We start from the raw sequence: 19,429 nt of genomic DNA, 5'->3' as shown, positions 1-19,429 counted from the left end.
CTTAACTTGGGCGGAGCGCGGGCTGATCAAGCTGGCTGTGTCCTTCGGCTAACTGGAGTAAAGCCGGAGCTTAGCCATACTTGTTCGGCTGTTCGCGCATGCGCAGCTCTGCGCCAACCATGTGCAGCGTTTGTGACAGTCTGTGCGCTGTGCGACGAAACGACACACCGGTGTTGGGGCATTTGGTGGTTGATGTTTGGGCGCGTGTGACAGCGCGAAGAAGGGATAGTGCTCACTGCTCTTATCACGTGGACTGGCATGGAGTTTTACGGTAGGTAAGTGTATTGAATGGTGCGCTTGATCGTATGTAAACGTCATGATTTTGACTGAGTTTCACGCCATCAAACATGAAGCTGAATAGCTGTTCAGCCTGGCGATTTATACCCTCGCTCAGAAAAGCCGCATTCCGTGCCTTCATATCTTTGTGAAATACCAGCACCTCTGAACCAGGAAAATGAAATACAAAACACAAATATTTATCTACTTATCACCGAGCACGCTCATTCTCTGTCCGCGTTGAAAATCGAATGATCATTTTATACGGATCAATGAGAAGTGCTTTTACAGTATTAATGCATCAATAAGTTATTTTTGAAGCAAACATGCAATGTAAATTAAACCAATTAATCTCTTTTTCAGGTACGTACCATTAGAGCAAATGGTTCCAAAAAAATGGAATAGTTATACAAACCAGGACCGGGTGGACGCCGCTGTCGCCCTCGCCAAGTGGCGGAAACTGCCTGCTTATAATTAAGTAGGTATACCTACATATACTGAAACTGCGCCGAAAGCTGGCCGACCACCTACTGCAGATGTGTATATGTGTGGAGGAGCCAGACGCCTCCAAAGCTCCCATTCACCAGAGTGAAATTCCTTATAAACGATTGTTTGCTAATTGCTTTATGTCTTATGAGCGATTACTTGCTGTCCTTACCTACTTTATGCTTTCGGTTGAGTGTTCAACCAAGTATTATGAACGGGGAAGGAGGCTAGCGGGCCTTTGATTGTTTTATAGTTTTGATGGCGCTTTTTCATGACTCATGTCATATTATTGCTGCAGTTTGCACTCCACTGTTTCATGTATTTGTGTTTCATTTGAGTGTCTGTAGTCGTTTATAATACACATTCACTATCAAAGTCAACCACTACTTTCCTTTCGCAATGCTCGATGACCGGTTAACAGAGCATATGAGTGACCGTAACAATTTTAAATATGCATTGAAACCGCACAACCTGCTGAAAGTGCATTGGCTGCTCCTTGCTACTTGATCCAGTGTGAAGCAAAAGCAAGATGAAGTCAAGTCGAGACTTGAGAAAACAGGAGCCGTCACTCGAGCCGAACCCGAGCAAAGCCACAGCAGTTTGCAATGTATAAACCCCATTCACTTCTATGGCTTAAGTCGGGATAGACAGGGCACACAGAGTGGGCTTGCCGGAGTTCAGCCCGCTCGGGCCCAGAGTAATCTCCATTATATAAATGGATTCACTGCTCGGGCTTAAATCGGGCTAACGCCAATCGTCGCTCAACTAGGGCTAAACTACGGCTGTCCGGAGCTCGCAGAGCGGGCATACCTCCGGCAGAGCATGGGCTTTAGTCGGCGTTTTTGTGTCATACGCCGACTTTAGCCCAAGCCCTAGCCGACTTTAGCCCGACTAAAAATCTTGGGCAATCCGCACTTGAGCCTGCTTGGGCCCGGAGCAACATTGCTGGCTGGGACAGGGGCGCACCCAGGATTTTCCAGGGGAGGGGGCCCGGGCTCAAAGGGGCCTCCGTGTTCCGCTTGCCAGGGGGCCTTTTCTCTATCGAGGGGGCCTCCAAATGGCTTACTTTTTGACGGCCTCTGTATGTTTGGTGACGTTCTTAGCGTTATTAGTAAAGCTTAACCCTCACCCTGGCAGGGGGGTCGATGCGACCCCCCCCCCTAAGGTTTTTCAAAGATAGCGTAAAATTGGCGGCGCGCAACGCCGCTAAATTTGGCACAACCTATGGGGCAACCTTTTTTCATGTGATCTGCAAATTTCAGGTCCGGTCGACCTTGGGTCAGGCCACCATGTCAGAAAAACGGGTACAAGGTTATGGTCAAATTTAATTTTTTATGTACCTGTCCAACGCACAGTTTTGGACTGATTTCCTTCAAACTTTCAGGATGTGCTAAGTTCACCGAGCTGTATAATATGTAGTTCGTTTTTTATGTCACTGACCTGAGGTCAGTTAGGGGTCATTACGTCGTAATGTTAAGCCTATGGGAAAATATTCAAATAACTCCTATTCGGAAAATATAGAGATGTCCGCTTCGTTGTATCCCTTTTGTTCTTTGATACCACAGTACTTAACATAATGTCACTCGGTGTTTCTTTGTTTGGTGTACTTATCTAAGGTTCAGGTCAAATGAGGTCAACTCAGGTCAAATGACGTTTGTGCCGATAACTTGTCACATAATAGAACAGGTTTCAAAATGGTATCATTCTGTTCCTCTTGAACAGCTGAGTCGAATGATATGCAACATTAAGCATTTCAACCATTCCTAAGACTTAAGTTTTACTTAAGTTGTGCACTTAAGTACACTTTAATACCTACACTTTTAAGTACACTTAAGCAAACAAAAAAAGTATATCATTCGACACGCCTTGACGTGCTGAGTTCACTGGTGCTTTTGTTTTGCTCTATCTTAACCCGCGCCGGGCCGGGGGGTATTTGAACACCCCCCCCCCCCGGCGGCTTTTCGCAGCTCCGCGCCGCCGTTTTTAACACACCTGTTCGTGCATCTTTTCCGCACATGCTGTGAAAATTTCAGACCCAGGTCTCTCAAGGTCAGGTCAGAAACAAATTAGAATGTTCGTCATGGCTACACCGACCGCACGATTGCCTTGAAACTTTCAGCGATTGATGAGAGTAACAGTGTATCTCGTGTATCCTATAAAAGCGTGTATAAAAACCTATTAAACGTGTATCTCGGAATTTCGATATCGGTGACCTAAGGTCAGGTCAATTTTGCGGCCTCTCTATTATAATTCAATGGGAGAAAATTGAAAGGCGTCTGTTTTGCACGAACGCCATTCTAGACACTCTCAAACATCGGGATGTAGGTAAAATGGACACACTGAACCCGAAAATTGCACCTGTGACCCGGAGTGTGACCCCTCGTTCTGAGATGTCCCCGAGGTCATCTCAGGTCACGAATAGTATCTAACAGTTTTTTGCTAATAACTTCTGATAGAGGCATGATAGAGCGATGAAAACGCCTTAGATGTGTTCGGCTCGACGATGCGGATCGACTGATATGCAACATGACCTTTTCCGGTCAGGTCCTGAGGTCAAATTTTTAAGTTGACTTTTTAAGGTCAACTTATAGTTCATTCGACGCGTTTTGACAAGAGGAACACGATTCTGGCAAAAGTAATGTCGTGGCTTTTTTGAGTCAGAAGTTATTGCCGAAAAACACTGTTCGTAAAAAACGGCTATTTTTGGAGTTTTTGCCCTCTGGAGGCTAAACCGTTGACCTGAGGTCAAATCTGAGGACATATTGGCGAAAGAGCGTCAAAAGAGCTATCGAATGCGCTTTTCCGCGGCGCTGTAGCTCTATCGGTTCCCGAGTTAGCCGTTGGCAGTTTCCAAAATGTTGAAATAGCCAACATTTTACCTTTGGTGACCTCTGGTAACCTGACCTTTGACCTGACCCAAAAAATGACTGAAGTGTTTTCGTACTTATTTTGGACGCTCTTTTGAATGCCGCTTACCGCGTGTCGCTACGTGACCCAGGAGCCGAGTTAGAAGGGGGGTTTTCAGACACCCCCCCGGCCCGGCGCGGAAGTCGCGGAGCACCTGCCCGGCGCGGGTTAATTAAATCAAAAGTTATCAGCGAAAACTTTTGACCTGTTTTAGCAATTTTTTTACAATTATACCTCCCAAAAAACCCTAAATATTGACCTAGAGCAACCAAATTTGCACAGGGACGAGGATTTTAAGAGGGCCACCTACCTACCAAATTTGGTATTTCTAGGTGCCATAGGATCCAATCGCGAGGGGGGTCGCATCGACCCCCCCCCCTCTGCCAGGCCGCGTTATGAAAAATGCCCTGCCAGGGCGAGGCGCTGCCCGGATAGGACCTCTTGTGAAGAGGGGCCTCCTATCCAGAGATGGCCTCTTTCCCAGAGACGGTCTCCTTCCAGAGGGGATCCAGAGAGAGTCCTGCCAGAAGGGGCCTCTTGTGCAGAGGGAGCCTTCCATCAGGAGAGGGCATAAAGGGTCTCGTTCAAGAGGCCAGAGGGGCCTCCTGACTCCTGCCCAGAAAGGGCCCCTGTGCAGAGGAAGCCTCGGGGTCTCCTGCCCATAAAGGAGCTCCTGCCAGATGGGGCCTCCTGGCTCCTGCCTAGATAGGGCCCTCTGTGCAGAAGGGAGCGTCCCATCCAGAAGGGGCCTCCTAAGCATAAAAGGTCCTCTGCCAGAGGGGACTCCTGCCCATAAAGGGTCTCCTGCCAGAGGGGGCCTCCTGGCTCCTGCCCACAAAGGGCCTCCTGTGCAGAGGGAGTCTCGGGGCCTCCTGCCCATATAGGATCTCCTGCCAGAGGGGGCCTCCTGGCTCCTACCCAGATAGGACATTTTGTGCAGAGGGGGCCTCCTGACTGCTGCCAAGATATGTCCTCTTATGCAGAGAGAGACTCCCATTCAGAGAGGGCCTCCTGCCCAGAAAGGGTCTCCTGCAAGAGGCCAGAGGGGCCCCCTGACTCCGGCCCAGAAAGGGCCCCTAAGTAGAGGAAACCTCGGGGCCTCCTGCCCAGTATAAGATTTCCTGCCAGAGGGGGCCTCCTGCCCAGTATAAGATTTCCTGCCAGAGGGGGCCTCCTGGCTCCCACCCAGATAGGGCCATCTGTGCAGAAGGGAGCCTCCCATGCAGAAGGGGCCTACTAAGCAGAAAAGGTGTCCTGCCAGAGGGGCCTCCTGCCTATAAAGGCTTTCCTGCCAGAGGGGGCCTCCTGCTCCTGTCCAGAAAGGGCCTCCTGTGAAGAGCGAGCCTCGGGGGCCTCCTGCTCATGAATGATCTCCTGCCAGAGGGGGCCTCTTGATTCCTGCCCAGATAGGGCCTCTTGTGAGAGGTGCCTCAAATCCAGAAGGGGCCTCCTGTGCATAAAAGGTCCCCTGCCAGACGGGGCCTCCTGCCCATCAAGGGTCGCTTACCAGAGGGGGCCTCCTGTGCAGAGGGAGCCTCGGGGGCCTCCTGCCCATGAAGGATCTCCTGCCAGAGGGGGCCTCTTGATTCCTGCCCAGATAGGGCCTCCTGTGAGAAGGTGCCTCACATCCAGAAGGGGCCTCCTGCCCATCAAGGGTCGCCTACCAGAGGGGGCCTCCTGGCCTCTGCCCAGATAGTGCATCTTGTGCAGAATTATAGTAGGTTAGGCAGGAAAGTCAAGTGTAAAAGTACCCTAAGCGGTGCTCAGGGAGCCTCCTAATTATGACCGAGCGGGGGGGGCCCGGGCCCCAAGGCCCCCCCCCCTTGGGTGCGCCACTGGCCAAGAAGACTAACGTCTCCATCCTATCATCCTTCCGGCTCTGAAATGGTCTTGTCAGACCGAAAGGGCATAACCCAACAAAACAAACTAAATTCGATATCTGGATGCGTGGTGTAGTGGTTAGCGCACTAACCTCCCGTTCAAATGATACGGGGTTCGAATCCCGTCGCCGGCTGATGCTTTTGGCGTAAACATGCCGACGTCGGCGACTGGGGGGCTCGAATCCCGCCGCCGGTTGATATTTTTGGCGCGTTGTCCCAATAAACATGCCGACGTCGGCCCCGTCGGTCCAACGACGAACGATCTCGTCAACCTCGGCAAACGACCTCGGCCCGACGTCGGCTCGACGTCGGCTGGACTTCGGCTGGACGTCGGAACATGCGGGCATATCCGACGTCCAGCCGATGTAGGGCCGAGGTTGAACCGACGTTGGGCCGACATCGGGCCGAGCCTCGGCCCGACGTCGGGCCGACGTCGGCATGTTTACTGGGCAGCCCCCCCCCCCCCTGCCACTAATAGGGGGTAGCCAGGAGCCTGCCACTAATAGGGTTAATTGATTCAGTTTTATTAGAACTCAGCATCTACCTAACATTCAGTAGCGGCGGAACACCTTCAATTAAGGGGGGGGGGCGGGCACTGCCGACTTTTGGTCCCATTCTTAATTCCATGCAACGCCCATAGGGCTAATGTTAAAATGCCAAAATCAAAGGGGGCACGGTGCCCCGGTGCCCTCCCCGTTCCGCCGCCTATGCTTACATTCAATACAACGGCATGCTTATCCAGTCCATTAAGGTAACGAGTCCATGTATGTAGCGAGATGTGTCCACTGTCCAGTATCCTCGATCGCAGACCGGTCACCATTTGTCAGCGGTCGGCGATCGACCGATATCGTTGAGTCGATCGAGAAACCATTACATCAACTATCCTTTATTGACACCGAGTAAACCAGTTCAAACAGGCAGGGACACTTGGGGCACACAAACTTACATAGCACAGCCGAATACACCGCTGGCACCCGTGATTCACGGACGCCTACCACGACAGAATCTTGGCAGGGCAAGGGCAGCTGTCGCCACCGTTCCCAGACACAGCAGTGGTCCAACGAGCAGCACCACAGTCTATTGACATCCAGGAGCGCGGTCCTGGTCACCGGGTTGTCCGGGCTGCCCCTACCTGCCGATGCGCCGTCAGATCCGTGGAGACGGAGGTCCAAGCCCATCTGGGGCCGCACGTCGAGCAGGTCTGCAACACACGATCGAAAAAATCAACGACACATTGCTGACCTGACTTTAGCATAACCTTAACAGATTTTGTGTCTAGTTAAACTGGTTTTAGTACTGAGACTAAACCGCACCCTCTGTCACGTACTATCATGCAATAAGACTGATGCAGGTGACTTTGATGGTAAGTATGCAGGTTTTAAGGCAAAATAGGCCAAACACAAGCATTGACTAAATCGTTTGGAGCACTACATTGCGTCGTTTTCGCTACCTGAGGTTCTTCACACAAAAATAATACCAGTGCCTGCTTAGTATGCACTGCCGGAGACAGATTTTGCTTACCCACTCTACGTTGAATGCCATGCGGACGCGTTGCACCGTCGGTGGGCAGGTCTGTCCACAGTGGCAGCGGACCCGTGCCAGCTCCAGCAGCCCGTCCAGGCACGGCTCTGTCAGCACTGCCGTCCGCACCGGTAGCCGACGGCAGTCACCGCCACCCTCCCGGTCTCCGTCAGAGTCATCAACGTCACCGTCAGACACAGACTCCTCCACTGTCTCCTCCTCAGTGCTTGGTTGGATGTCACGTTCCCGCTGGCCATCAGACGTGGACATCTCTGACGGCCGTTCGTCGGCACTGCAACGGGTTTGAAGATTAGCAACGTTGGTGATGGGGTAGTGTCGAAGAACGCCCTGATTAAGGCATAATGACCAGCCACGCGAACGACAACGAGGTAACAAGAAACGCCTTTTTCGTGGCTGCCGTGCAGACTGCTGGCGAGAGAAAGAGATGAAAGAAAGAAAGGCCGGTATTGGGTCAGCAATATAATGATGATTCTTAAAACAAACACTTCTCCAGTTGAAATTCGTGACTGCCATGCAAACTGTTGATAAAAGAAAGAGATAAAAGAAGCATTGACCGGTTTTGGTCAACACTTATCGTGATGCTCCTCAACCCTCGCACTTACACTGGAGAGAGTGGGGGGTCGGACCGGATCCCCTCGGTTTTAGAAGAATAGCTCGCGCAAAAAGCGGCCGATCGCGATTCAGGTTTCAACACCCTAGAGCTGATATTTTACAACTATACCCGGAAAATCTCATGACCATGACCCAAGTGATCTTATACCTGTGACCTATTTCTGGAGACCATGTTTTGCCGGAATCGCGATTCGGCATGTGCTTACGTTTTCCGCGCGGTTCCAGCCTTTTTGTGGTTGTAAACGTTCAAACGTGTGAAATGATGTTGGCCCCATGCATCATGGTGGGTGTCAAGGTCATGTGAAGATCAGGCCAAGCCCATTGACCTTTGAGGACCTTGGTTCACTTTTTGAGACTACATGCTTTAAGGGCATTTCTTTTAGCTCTCGAGTACTTTTCTAGCTGGGAACCTGAAAAACAAAATGGGATTACTAAATCAAACCAGCCAAAAATTATTGAAAATCAAGGATGCTCTCAAAGAAACTTCTGGTTTGGGGGGGGGGCTGGTTGCAATCCGGCCTTCCAACACTACGAAAAGTGGCGAATTTTGAGCTAGCACTGTTAGCACTGTAAGCATAATTAGCACCACAGTCCACAAGCAGAAATTCCACCAATCAGCGTCAGACTCGACTCGACGCTCATTGGCTGATAATTCAGTGACTCAGTAACGATTTTGGGGGCCAGAGCGTTTTAGCGTTTGAGGTTACCTATGGAAGCATGGGCCATGGGCGGTTCTGTTCTGTTTAGGACTTCATTCTAGGGGCATTCCACGTCAAGTGGGACAAAAAATGATCATTTTGAACCTCACCTCCTCCGATTTTTGCGAAACTTTGTGAAACTACTCAATCATCTCTATGTGAAAAGAAAGGAGACATATTTTTGTCAAGATATGACGTCACGTTTCCGAGATACACGTCATCAAACATTGACTTAGGCAAGGCACATTATCATCTTTAAAGCGTCATAACCATTGAAATTTTAGACATATCACCACGAGACAAAGCGTGAAATGGAGGGAAAAGGTCAGGCTTTAATTTGAGGATAACAATACTGACGTTCTTAACCCGCGCCCCGCTGGGCTATTCAGCCATACGCGCCCTGTTGGGGGGGGGGGCAGATTCTGCCCCCCCTGTCTAACTTCCGAACCGATGGTCGTAGAAAGACGGGGAAAACGGCGATCGAAAGCTCTCAACAAGGCGGATCTAAAGAGCCCAAAATTTTTTGCTTAAGTAGGTCAGAGGTCAGGTCAAGGTCAGGTCAAGGGTACAAAATGCAAGTTTCTACAGTATCGGCCTTGCACCGTAGTTGCCGAAGAATGGACTGAGACTGATTGCCCAAAACGTGTTCTTAGACTACCAAGACAATATTCGTTGCATGCAATGTCATTCAAAGGTCAAGGTCAAGGTCAGGTCACGTCAGGTCAGGTCACCAAAAACAAAATATAGAAAAGGGCATGTGCGACACATGTTTTATGGGTCATTTTACTCACAGAATTCAATAGGCACACTCAATAAGTGATATGGACCACCTCTGGATGAATTTCAGGTCGAGGTCAGGTCAAGGTCAGGTCAAGTGAGGTCAAATTTTGAAGTTGGTTGTTAAGGCCTAAAAAGGTGTCTATCCGATGCAGTTTTTCACGGCAAATCGAATGGTGCTATTTTTGTTTCCGTACGAGGTCTAGAACTTCCAAAAAAATCATTTTTCAAAATTTTTGTGTGTCGTGACATCATAAAATTTTGAATAACTCCCACATTTTTGAACCGATTCTTCTAAAAATTGGTAAGTAGGTGCACATAGACTACTTCTCTGACATATATTCCGGTTTTTTCGATCCTTCTAAAATTTTTGATTTTATCATAATTTTCCCAAAAAAGTCAGTTTTTTGAAAAAATTTGGGCCAAAATCCAAAATTTTCAAAAAACCGAGATAGCCATTTAATAGACAAAGTAAAATCACGTATAACATGACGTCACAAAAACGTCAATTTCTCAAAAAATTTCCGACGGATTTCGCTCAAATTTTCAGGGAACGTGTCAAATTGATGTATGATAAGGTACTGAAAGTTTGACGTTGCTGGCGTAACGCGTTTAGAAGTTATTGGCGAAAAACGGGAGGGGGGCAGATTCTGCCCCCCCCAGCGGGGCGCGGGTTAACTAATTAGTGAACTTAATTAAAATGCAAAAAAATAAATTTTGATTTTCTGAAAAATGGGTACCCTTCGATTTTGCTGATTTTTACATATTTTATTCTCCTATACATTAGCTACATCATATAAAAAATCCAGGATGGGCCGACGTCTACGTAACTGTCTTTTGGACTTCGTAATGTCTGGCACTCGCGTGTTTCGTTTTAGCAACCAAGGAGAGGCGCTACCCGGAGATGCTTCTTTTTACCCCAAACCAAAGCAAATCTAACCTGACCTGACGTGACCTGACCTAATCTAACACGCGTAAATATGTACAGCCCTCACGGCAGTTGCCGACTGGCCAAATGCTACCTAGATACGAACATTTATAGCCCTCACGACAGTTGCCGGCTGGCTGGCCAGATGCTGCTTATAAAACAAATGCGTGTTAAACACTTCAGGCTGAAGCGCTGCGAGCCAGCGACCTTTAGATTTCGAGGTGGATACACTCGGCACACTTACTACCAAGCCACGAAGATAGCTGGTCATCGTAAGCCAGTTTTTTAATGATGAACTAGGGCATTCTCCGGGCAGCGCCTCTCTTTGGTTGCAAAAAGAAAATACGCCTGACTCTCCCAGTGCAGGCTAGGGGAGAAAAGCCCGGTTTAGCCAAAAAAGGTATTTGAAAAAAAAAACGGAATTTGAATTGTAGGTGGGGCGGTGGGGAACTTTATCGTGTGCCAATTTCATGGCCCTAGATCAATATATTCAAGATCAAATGAGGTTAAACGTGATCAAATTTGCTATAGTGACTATTTTGCGTTTATACGCCCATAGCTCTAAGAGATACTGGCCGATTTTCCCATTTCTTCCTTTATACGACATTTGTAGTGTTATGAGAATCTCTAGTTAATCTTACCATAATTTGGCAGTTAGTGGCTTGCTAAGAGTAAGATGGCGCCGGCAGAGGCGGAGATCGGCCGACGCGGGAAACGTCACTCATAATAGTTATTGTTTGCACCCTACCACCCTATTGCTGTTTAACCCACGCCCCACTGGGGTCTGCGTATAACACGCCCTACTGGGGGGGGGGGGGGCTATTCATAGCCCCCTTCCTCACTCCGAAACTACTGGGCCGACCGTCAAAATTCAAACGGCGTCTGATAGCCCCGGAAAAACTGTCGAGCGAAACCTAATTTCATTGACCTCGAGGTCACCGATGACGTCACAGGTCAGGTCAAAGTAAAAATTATTAGCATTTTGGCTTGTTCACGTTTTGGGCTCTGGCCGCCGTCTTACAAGTCAGATCAGGCTCATTTTTGGATCACACACCCGGGAACAGATGCTCAAGTTACCCTGAGGGTACCAAATTAAACTTGTTCTTAGATTTTCAGGTCAAGGTCAGGTCATCACAGGTCACGAAAATATTATAGCAAGCGTCGGTCACGTGACACATGTTTTATGGTCCATTTAGGTCAGAGATTTCGAATTTGATGTCGTCTGTGTCATTCGAGGTCATTTTGAGTCGAATTTAGCTTAGGTCAGGTCACTTTCAGGTCAAAAAAGGTCAAATTTTGAAGTTAAAATTTTTCAACAAAAAAGGTGTCTATTGGATGCAGTTTGAGCTCAGGAACACGATGGTGCTATTTATATTGGCGTACGATGTCAAATACGTGCTGAAAAATTGATTTGAAAAATTAATAATTGTGAATTTTTTGCAATAATTCGTAAAACATGGCCATTTTTGAAGATATTTAGCTAAAACTTGCTAGAGTTAGTTATAATAATGCGTTCTATCACATATATTCCGTTTTTTCGAAAAGTCAAAAACTTTTTGAAAAAATGAAAAAATATAAATTTTGGATATTATTATATTAATTTTCAAAATTTTCAAAATTTCGAAAATCCGAGAAAGCATTTTGATAGCGCAGTCTATTCTGAGTCCTCTCATGCAAATAGGTTGGATCTAGCTTACCAACTGAGCTCTTGGGAGCGATTGCCGTGGTTCAATGTTTTGCGTCGAAATCGGCCGAACATGACGTCACTCTGACGTCATTTCCGGCCGACCTATAGTAGTTACGAAGTTCAAATTTTGACACAAGGTGTCAAATTGATGCAGCCTAAGGTACTGAAAGTTTGGCGTCGATATGTCAAGCGGTTTGGAAGTTATTGCAGAAAAACGGGAGGGGGGCTATGAATAGCCCCCCCCCCCCCCAGTGGGGCGCGGGTTAATTTTACCAGTGATTTTCGTATTTATTTGGACATTAGATTGCCTGTACATTTTTAAGCCTTCACACAAAATTTGACACGAATCGATCATAATCAGCGGTAAGAAGCGCGGTGCAAAGATGGAACCGTCCCGCGCCGGCACAGTCTACCATTCAGGCGGCATCGGCCGGCGCCGGCTGCCGAGCCGCTCCGGTAGGAATGTTTGACTTTACACCGCTATAAGTAGAAAAGTTGTGGACCGATTTACCTATTTCTTGCACGGAAGGATTTGGAATTCAATTCTGGACAGATACTGGAAGTTTGACGTTAATATGATAATTATGGCGTGAGTTATTGGCGATAAGCAGGTGGAGTTAGCGAAATCGGCCCCTTCCACCGCCCGTGCTACGTTGCACTACTTGTTGCTATATCATCCAAAGTTATCGTTGGCCCACTCTAATTTTCTCAGCACGTGTGCCTTACGTGTAGTGGAAGACAATATCTAAATTTGAGCAAAATCGAAGGGTACCCATTTTTCACAAATTACATTTAAAAAATTAATTCAAAATAAAATAAATTCAAAATCACCAAAAAATGTAAAAATTGTCAAATTTTACTAGCATAACTCCTTATGTGCACGTTTCAGTTTGTTTGAAATTAATAGCTTCAAAAATGTTGAAGCTATAGATCTTTCAAGATTGCAATACACGTCCAATTCTGCTAAAAAAAAAAAAACAGAAGTTTAGCGACTTTTATCTCTGTAGCCCGAGGGTATATGACAAAATCCTTTCACCCTCAGAGGTTTCACCCCATAGCCAATAAGTATACCAAGTTTGAACAAAATCGCAGAGGTTGCCGATTTTGGCTGTCCCGCTGTCCCGGTTGACATGGAATGCCCCTCTAATGCTATTCAGACCGGTCAGCTAAAAATTTCAATCATTTGTGAGAAATTTAGTTCATACTTCTACTGGTCCAATCATTTTATTTCCTTTCTCTTGAAACGCTTCGTTGAAAATTGAGTTTTAAGATTAGCACTCATGCTAAATTTGTCCCATTACCATGGCAACCTGAGATTGTTTGGTCCCGAGAGTTGCAGTTTATATCTAACAAGTATATTCTTTTGGGTAAATTTTTGAACAATTTTCATATGAATAAATGATGACAGGTGGCATGATTATGCAGTATGCTCGAGGCACGTCCATGGTCAAAATAATAGATAAAGCCCCATTTGAATAATTCGAGCAGAAAGACACGATGACCACCCCTCAAGCAAAAAAGAAAAGTTTCTCATAAATAGGTTGCCAGTTCTCACCTGCTTCCACTCCACCGCCGTTTACCAGCTCGCAGCTGGTGTCCATGCGGTGTTGACACCAGCGGCGCAGGTGACGTCGCCGACGTCTCCGGCACCGGCAGAGTCGACGCCACGGCCGTCGCTGGATGGTCCAGTGCCGCGGATGGTCCAGCTGGTGACGGCGTCACGGGTTCCGCAGAACTTGCAGGTGACGTCGCCGTCGCAGGTGACGTACCAAGGTTCTGAAATCACAGTGCAGAGAGAGGTTGGTGAACTACCAGAGTGTTTACCCGTGCCCTGCTGGGGGGGGAGGGGGCGTGCCAATAATGTCTTTTGTTCCAATGGGGCGGATTTGCAAGCCTTCGCCCCATCAAAAGACGGCACAATTACAAAACAACGCACAACGTCATAACGTCACAGGCACTCATCTCCATACTATTGACTGACGCACCACCCCAAGGTCACATGCACTTGGCCCATGCCGAAAAAAAGATATTGTAACATTAGAACACATTGTGTCAAATTATAAGCGTCCTTCTCTTTGTCAGTGGCGCCCAGCTCTGCAACATATACCGCCCCATGAGTAAGCCGCCTCTCACTCAGACAAATAATAGAACCACCCCACCGGCACGCGATTACGCGTTCGAGCAAAATATGGCCGTCCGCACCAGCTGCTTTCGCGTCTAACACTACCGCTGGAATTCTCTCGGCCACGGAGCGCGCTTACCTTCGAGGGTACAGCCTCCGGCTGGAGGAAGCGATTTGGGGTGTAATCGCTGTCAACAAAATGCATGCTGCACACGTAGAGAGTCTTATCGGCCGATGGGAGGCCCAAGGCATCCAGCCACGCCTGGCGCCTGCTGTCTCCAGCCTTGGGCATCCTATGGAGCAAAGGAGCAGGACACAATGCATCTCATATAATTTTTCTGAAAAAGTCAAATTCTAATACTCTGCCACAATGAAGACAAATTCTTGGTAATAAAGCAGGTGGTTTCTCTGTGCATTTACATTTGTGCCACAATAAATGGCGACAGCCTACATAGGTTGTTACGAGCGAGCAAGCGAAGCGAAGTCTTTTCAATACTAGATGCAGGCAGCGCTCGTGCGTTGCCTTGGACCAGAATTGGAGGGATGGTGCCGAGAGCATGCCGGGCCAGGGAAAAAACAATAAGTTAGGTCTTGGGGGTAGACTGAAAGATAACCGAGACCTTTTGAGACTGTAATGTAACGAACTGAAACGTCTAAAAAATTATTAAAAGCACGTGAAATTGATATGGAGATCTACCTACAGTATAGGATATGAATTCATTTCATTGCACGTGCAAAGTGAATGTCCCAAGCACCCCGGTTCATTCGTTTTCATAACATACTGTAGAGTGTGTCTAGTTCTAGCAGTGTGCCGATTTTGTGTCGATAGCTGAAAAAAATCCCGAAGTCAGAGGACCCCTTGTCAAAAAAAAGTTACAGTTCTCTCGCTCGTTCGGTCTTCGCCCAAAAGGCGTTTATCTGGTAAAATATAACCCTCATGATAATGTATTTCAAATACTGCAATGACGGTGGCGAGATCACATACCTGTGTAGTTTCCATTTTGCACCCTGCGTATGTTGGGGCTTGTAATCGAAGTGTTGCTTGCATGTCTTGACACAACAACGGTTTACCATGTTGCTGCTGTAAAAGAGAAGCTGTATTTGTCATTTTAAAGTTGTTACACAATTAATATCAACAGTTGTCAGTTGCAGCATGACAGCTTTCAGCATTACTGAAAAACGTGTCTGCCACGTTTTTCAGACTGGGTCAGGTCAACGGTCGCTGAGCCTGAATGGTGATTGACAAATACTAATTTTCTATAGCTATTTATAATTATAAGCATTCATATTTAAATTATTTATTCCTGGTTTGGTCATAGCCCTGCTCACTTCAACTGTTTATTGGTCGATCAATATTTGGATTTGCGCCTAGTAGTTTCCCAGTCTGCGAAGCATTGCAATTTTGACAAAAGCTCGTCGGTGCAGGTTTGTTCAGCTGGTGCTGACCTGGTGCGGCGTGGTGCGGATTTGGCTGGTGGGGTGCAGATCTAGTGTAGCCCAGTGTCCCAAGATTTGGGTGGAAAGTGAAATCCTTGTGAAATTGAATAGTCCACTCGGTCCACTCTCACCTTTAATTTTCCACAATTTTCCCTCCCAACTTTAACAACTAAGATCATCCGCATATATATTTGCTGGCTGGCTTGTATCTACATTCAAATTCCATTAAATTATCGCAGCTCCCACATCCTGTAACATTCACATCATGGGCGCCGCCACCGGGGGGGGGGGACGGGGGGGACGCGTCCCCCCCCCCCACTCTCAGAATGGAAGGGGGACGTCCCCCCCAAACTCATTATGGGGCGAGCGAAGCAAGCGTATAGTCTTGCGTAGGAGGAAATAGTTCACTTTTTAACATGGGTTTTGAACTGGAATAGCAGTTCCGTAGCCTGGGCTGAGACGAGCATAAATCAGGAGCTTTTACAGCCCAACGATCACCCTAGGCAAAGATATTCTATTTCTCGTCCCGAAAAAAGGTGTCTTGCGTTGAGGATGTGTGTCTTGCATATATTTGCATCCAGTATGAAAAGAGCATGGGTACCGAAAATTCTTCAGAAACTAGAGAAATTATCTACGAGAACTCTAGAGAAATTCTCGTACTGATCAATAAGGACATTCAGCAGCAGCAGATCGCCCAAAGGGAGATAACACGGAACTTTGGCCGCCAGGTGTCCAGTGTTGCCAGATTTGGAGGATTTCCGCAAATCTGGAGGATTTTGAACTCTATTTGCGGACAAATTTCGCTTTTGGAGGATTTTTGATTCTGGAGGAAAATCTGGAGGATTTGTCGCCCGATTATTATATTCAATTTCATGGAAAAATATAACACATTCAAGACTAAAAAGGCATTTTCCTGCCCAGCGTCACCCTACCCGTTAGGATATATCACGTCCTTTATCACCGTGAGACTGCAGAATGTCTCAGTCTGTAGCTATATTTACGAGGGTACCAAACTACTGGCGGATCTAAGGGGGACATTTGGGGCAAATGCCCCCGGCCCCCCTGCAGCGCCTGAAATCGACGAAAATTTTCGTTTTTTGAAGATAAAACGAAAACTCAACAACTTTTATAAGAAAAAGTATCTTTTAAACTGCACAGCAGTGCGAAAAGATTCGAAATCCGATGGGTTTTTAGTATTTGGTGAAACTTTTTTGGGGGTATAGCCCCCCGCAGCGTCCAAGACCGCCTTTCTATATCTACCAATAGGATTTGGAGGAATCTGGAGGATTTTTTGTAACTGATATAGAGGATTACAGCCTTCCCCATCTGGCAGCACTGCAGGTGTCACTGTTGGCGTTCCTGCTGATTCAATTTGCGCCGGTGCCGTTCGGAGCCGTGCCGTGCGGTGAAAGTGAGTGAAATATTGAGGAAGTAGTGAGTCACATGTGTCATAATACCTAAATTTGGAAGAAAATAGCCCAGTGTTGTGTCTATGGCTGCTCGGAGAATGGTGGGTTTGTATTTTCTCGCGACAAGAGGCCGAGGAAGATAGGTATGGCTCAGGCTGCAACGGATTTCATCCCACCAAACACTTGATTGTGTGTCGGAAGCATTTCACCGACGATGATTTTTTGGAATATACTGCCTACGGTAAGTTTTTATGGTCATGCGCAGCTTTGTATCTAAGATATACCCTATCATTCGCCACCCGGGGAACTGGGAAGTCACTTACCGGCTACCACCATAAGTATCAAACGAAAAATGGGTCTGCTTTTCATAGAATATTCATGTCCTAAATGCTACAGAGGTCAACAATCATTTAATCTTAGAATTATACAACTACCTTTATTTGTACAAATTATTGCATGCTTCGCAGACATCTCACATCAACATCATAGGTAAGGTACGTATACTTCATGATCCATCAAAGTTTAAGGCAAGAAAACACACTTCACAGTGCTATAAACAATGACGTGCATTGTCAAGGGCCAGACAACAGCAGAAGAGGCTGAAGAAGGGGGTTATTCCATCTGTTACTCAGGGCAAAGCACTAGCTTCAACTGCTTCAGCAATTCGTAGGCAGGCTAGGCGCAAGGAAAAGGAACATGGCCAGCTGTTGGACAGCTTGGTCAGTGCAAACAACTACAGAGCTTAGATGCTGTCCTTTACCTGCAGATAAGATGAATAGGTTTGTGCCTTGTGGCACTATTTACCTATCTATACCTAACTGTTTATCGTTATTGACATTTGAGCAATGGGCAGACGCTGTCAGATCCAGACAGGCTAGGAGATTCTCTGTTTTGTGATTTGGATAGCAGATGTAAGGGGATCACTTCTCAGTTTGTTTTTTTGAAAGTTTTTTTTTATTCCACAACCCACAGACAAGTCACAAAAGTATACTTAACTGGGCAAATTGTATGTTCAATCTAAAGTGTTTTCACCTTTTGGCAGATGTTAATTGCTCAGAACCAACCAGTGGTAGTAAAAGATGTGCATAAAGTTTCTGATAATGGTCTATCTCATGCCTTGTCAGGCTGTATTCAGTACCTATGTATGAAGCAGTTAATACAAATTTTATTGTTTTCACAGGTACAAGAACGGGCTCAACAGGCAGAGGAAATGGAGAAGAGTGCTCCACCTCCACCTGACGTTGCGCTTATGAGGAGTGCGACACTGAAGGGGGGTGTGCTGCATCACTGCGGGGCTATCTGATGGTGCTGTCAATATCAGCACCAGGCAGGGTTCAATGTCCAAGATCTGTTAGCCTGTCGTGATGTACGTGTCATAACACCACCGTTCCTTAAAGTGAAGTCCCAGCTCTCTCCCGCCGAACGCACTCAGTCGCTCGCTATCACGAGGGATCATATCCATGTCGGGCGTATGACTGGTCTGATCAAGACTTACTCGTTTCTTAGGGGGCAAATCGATGCCGGTTACGTACCTGTTCTTTCAGACATATTCCGTCCTGTGTGTCTCGTCTGTAGCCTGCAGAAATCGCTCATGCAGGTGGCGGGGATGTGCGCGCTCTGGGACGTTAGCATTAGCAGACTGAGCTTCACCGTCTCATGTTTATTGTATACATGCCTACATTTGTGAATGGTGCATTGGAGGGCTACATGTGTATGCTGGTGCACAGTGCATTGCTTGAAAGCTGTATGTTATTTTGTAATCGGTGATAGGTATTGAATGCTTTTGAGTTTTGGAGCTTGCCTTGTCGAAGTGGTTTAGCTAGTAGGTACTCTGCTATGTTTCGATGTCAGTTAAATACACCGCTGTTGACTATCATACACTGCTTCAAAAGCTATGTGTTGTATTCGCCATCGCGCAGTGACGCTCATAAGTCATGAGTTCATTGGCATGAATAGAAACGAACGAGTACTGTCTGCTGCTGGTTACAGGATACGGGCATGGTCTAAAGGAACTCCTACAGGGTGTAACGAAATTATCCGCACATCTATTTTTCGCCATATCTGTTCGCATAGTTTCTTTTCCGACGTTAGAAGCGAGAATATTGGATGAATACGTGCCTCTGGTTTCGGCTCTCGCCTCGGCAGTGACCTGATCTTGCGATGTGACTCTTGCTCTGAGTAAGAGTCGAGTTACGGAAGGGTTCATTTGGTAGTTTTCTATCAAATGATTGAAAGCTTTGGGTTCATTTGATGGCATGGCGGCATGAGCCTGAAGCTGGTCTGCCAGCAGCTGGACATCAGCAGCAGCCAGTTGCATATCAGCCTGAGGCGCGATAATTGCTGGGACTTGGGTGACCGCGGGCGACCCGGGCGGACGCAGCCCGGGCCGTGTTCCACGGAGCGCTGCCTTGATTTCATACTTGTCACACACTACCCCTATATCTCCAACACTATGGGTAGTGTGCAACAAGTATGAAACCAAAAGCGCCAACAGCGTTGGCAGCGCTCTGTGATACCCGGCCCCGGCCGTGACAGCAAATGGATCGGCAGTAACGCCCTTGCTGCCACCTGGTGGCCATTATTGAAAGCTTTGCTCTGTGCTCTCCCAATGCCGGTGGCCGCGATAATTTCTCTAGTTTCTGAAGAATTTTCGGAACCCATGCTCTTT

At 47.2% G+C, this 19,429-nt stretch overlaps 1 protein-coding gene and 1 long non-coding RNA gene across 4 annotated transcripts; one reads left to right on the top strand and one right to left on the bottom strand.

The window, feature by feature from the left end:
• Positions 1-6,419: 6,419 nt before the first annotated feature.
• Positions 6,420-15,899, bottom strand: LOC122372394. 3 transcript variants are annotated; one of them, XM_043349528.1, is made up of 6 exons: positions 15,851-15,899; positions 14,901-14,996; positions 14,055-14,208; positions 13,349-13,569; positions 7,071-7,362; positions 6,420-6,750 (listed from the first exon to the last, which is right to left on the bottom strand). In XM_043349528.1, the coding sequence occupies exons 2-6, from the start codon at positions 14,987-14,989 to the stop codon at positions 6,655-6,657; spliced, it is 852 nt and encodes a 283-aa protein (XP_043205463.1). In that variant the 5' UTR covers positions 14,990-14,996; positions 15,851-15,899; the 3' UTR covers positions 6,420-6,654. The 3 variants fall into 3 exon arrangements, with proteins under 3 accessions (XP_043205463.1, XP_043205462.1, XP_043205464.1); XM_043349527.1 differs by having other exon boundaries at positions 15,880-15,898; XM_043349529.1 differs by lacking the exon at positions 15,851-15,899 and adding an exon at positions 15,484-15,601.
• Positions 15,900-16,047: 148 nt separating this feature from the next.
• LOC122372395 lies at positions 16,048-18,735 on the top strand. Its single transcript, XR_006254870.1, has 3 exons — positions 16,048-16,080; positions 16,694-17,002; positions 17,942-18,735. It is a non-coding gene; the product is annotated as an uncharacterized LOC122372395 (long non-coding RNA).
• Positions 18,736-19,429: the final 694 nt, after the last annotated feature.

This window comes from Amphibalanus amphitrite, unplaced genomic scaffold (assembly GCF_019059575.1).
Source record: "Amphibalanus amphitrite isolate SeventyFive unplaced genomic scaffold, NRLGWU_Aamphi_draft 001355F_arrow, whole genome shotgun sequence".
Taxonomy (NCBI): domain Eukaryota; kingdom Metazoa; phylum Arthropoda; class Thecostraca; order Balanomorpha; family Balanidae; genus Amphibalanus; species Amphibalanus amphitrite.
The sequence above is the reverse complement of the archived record's forward strand: the minus strand, read 5'-3'. Positions and strand labels throughout refer to the sequence as shown.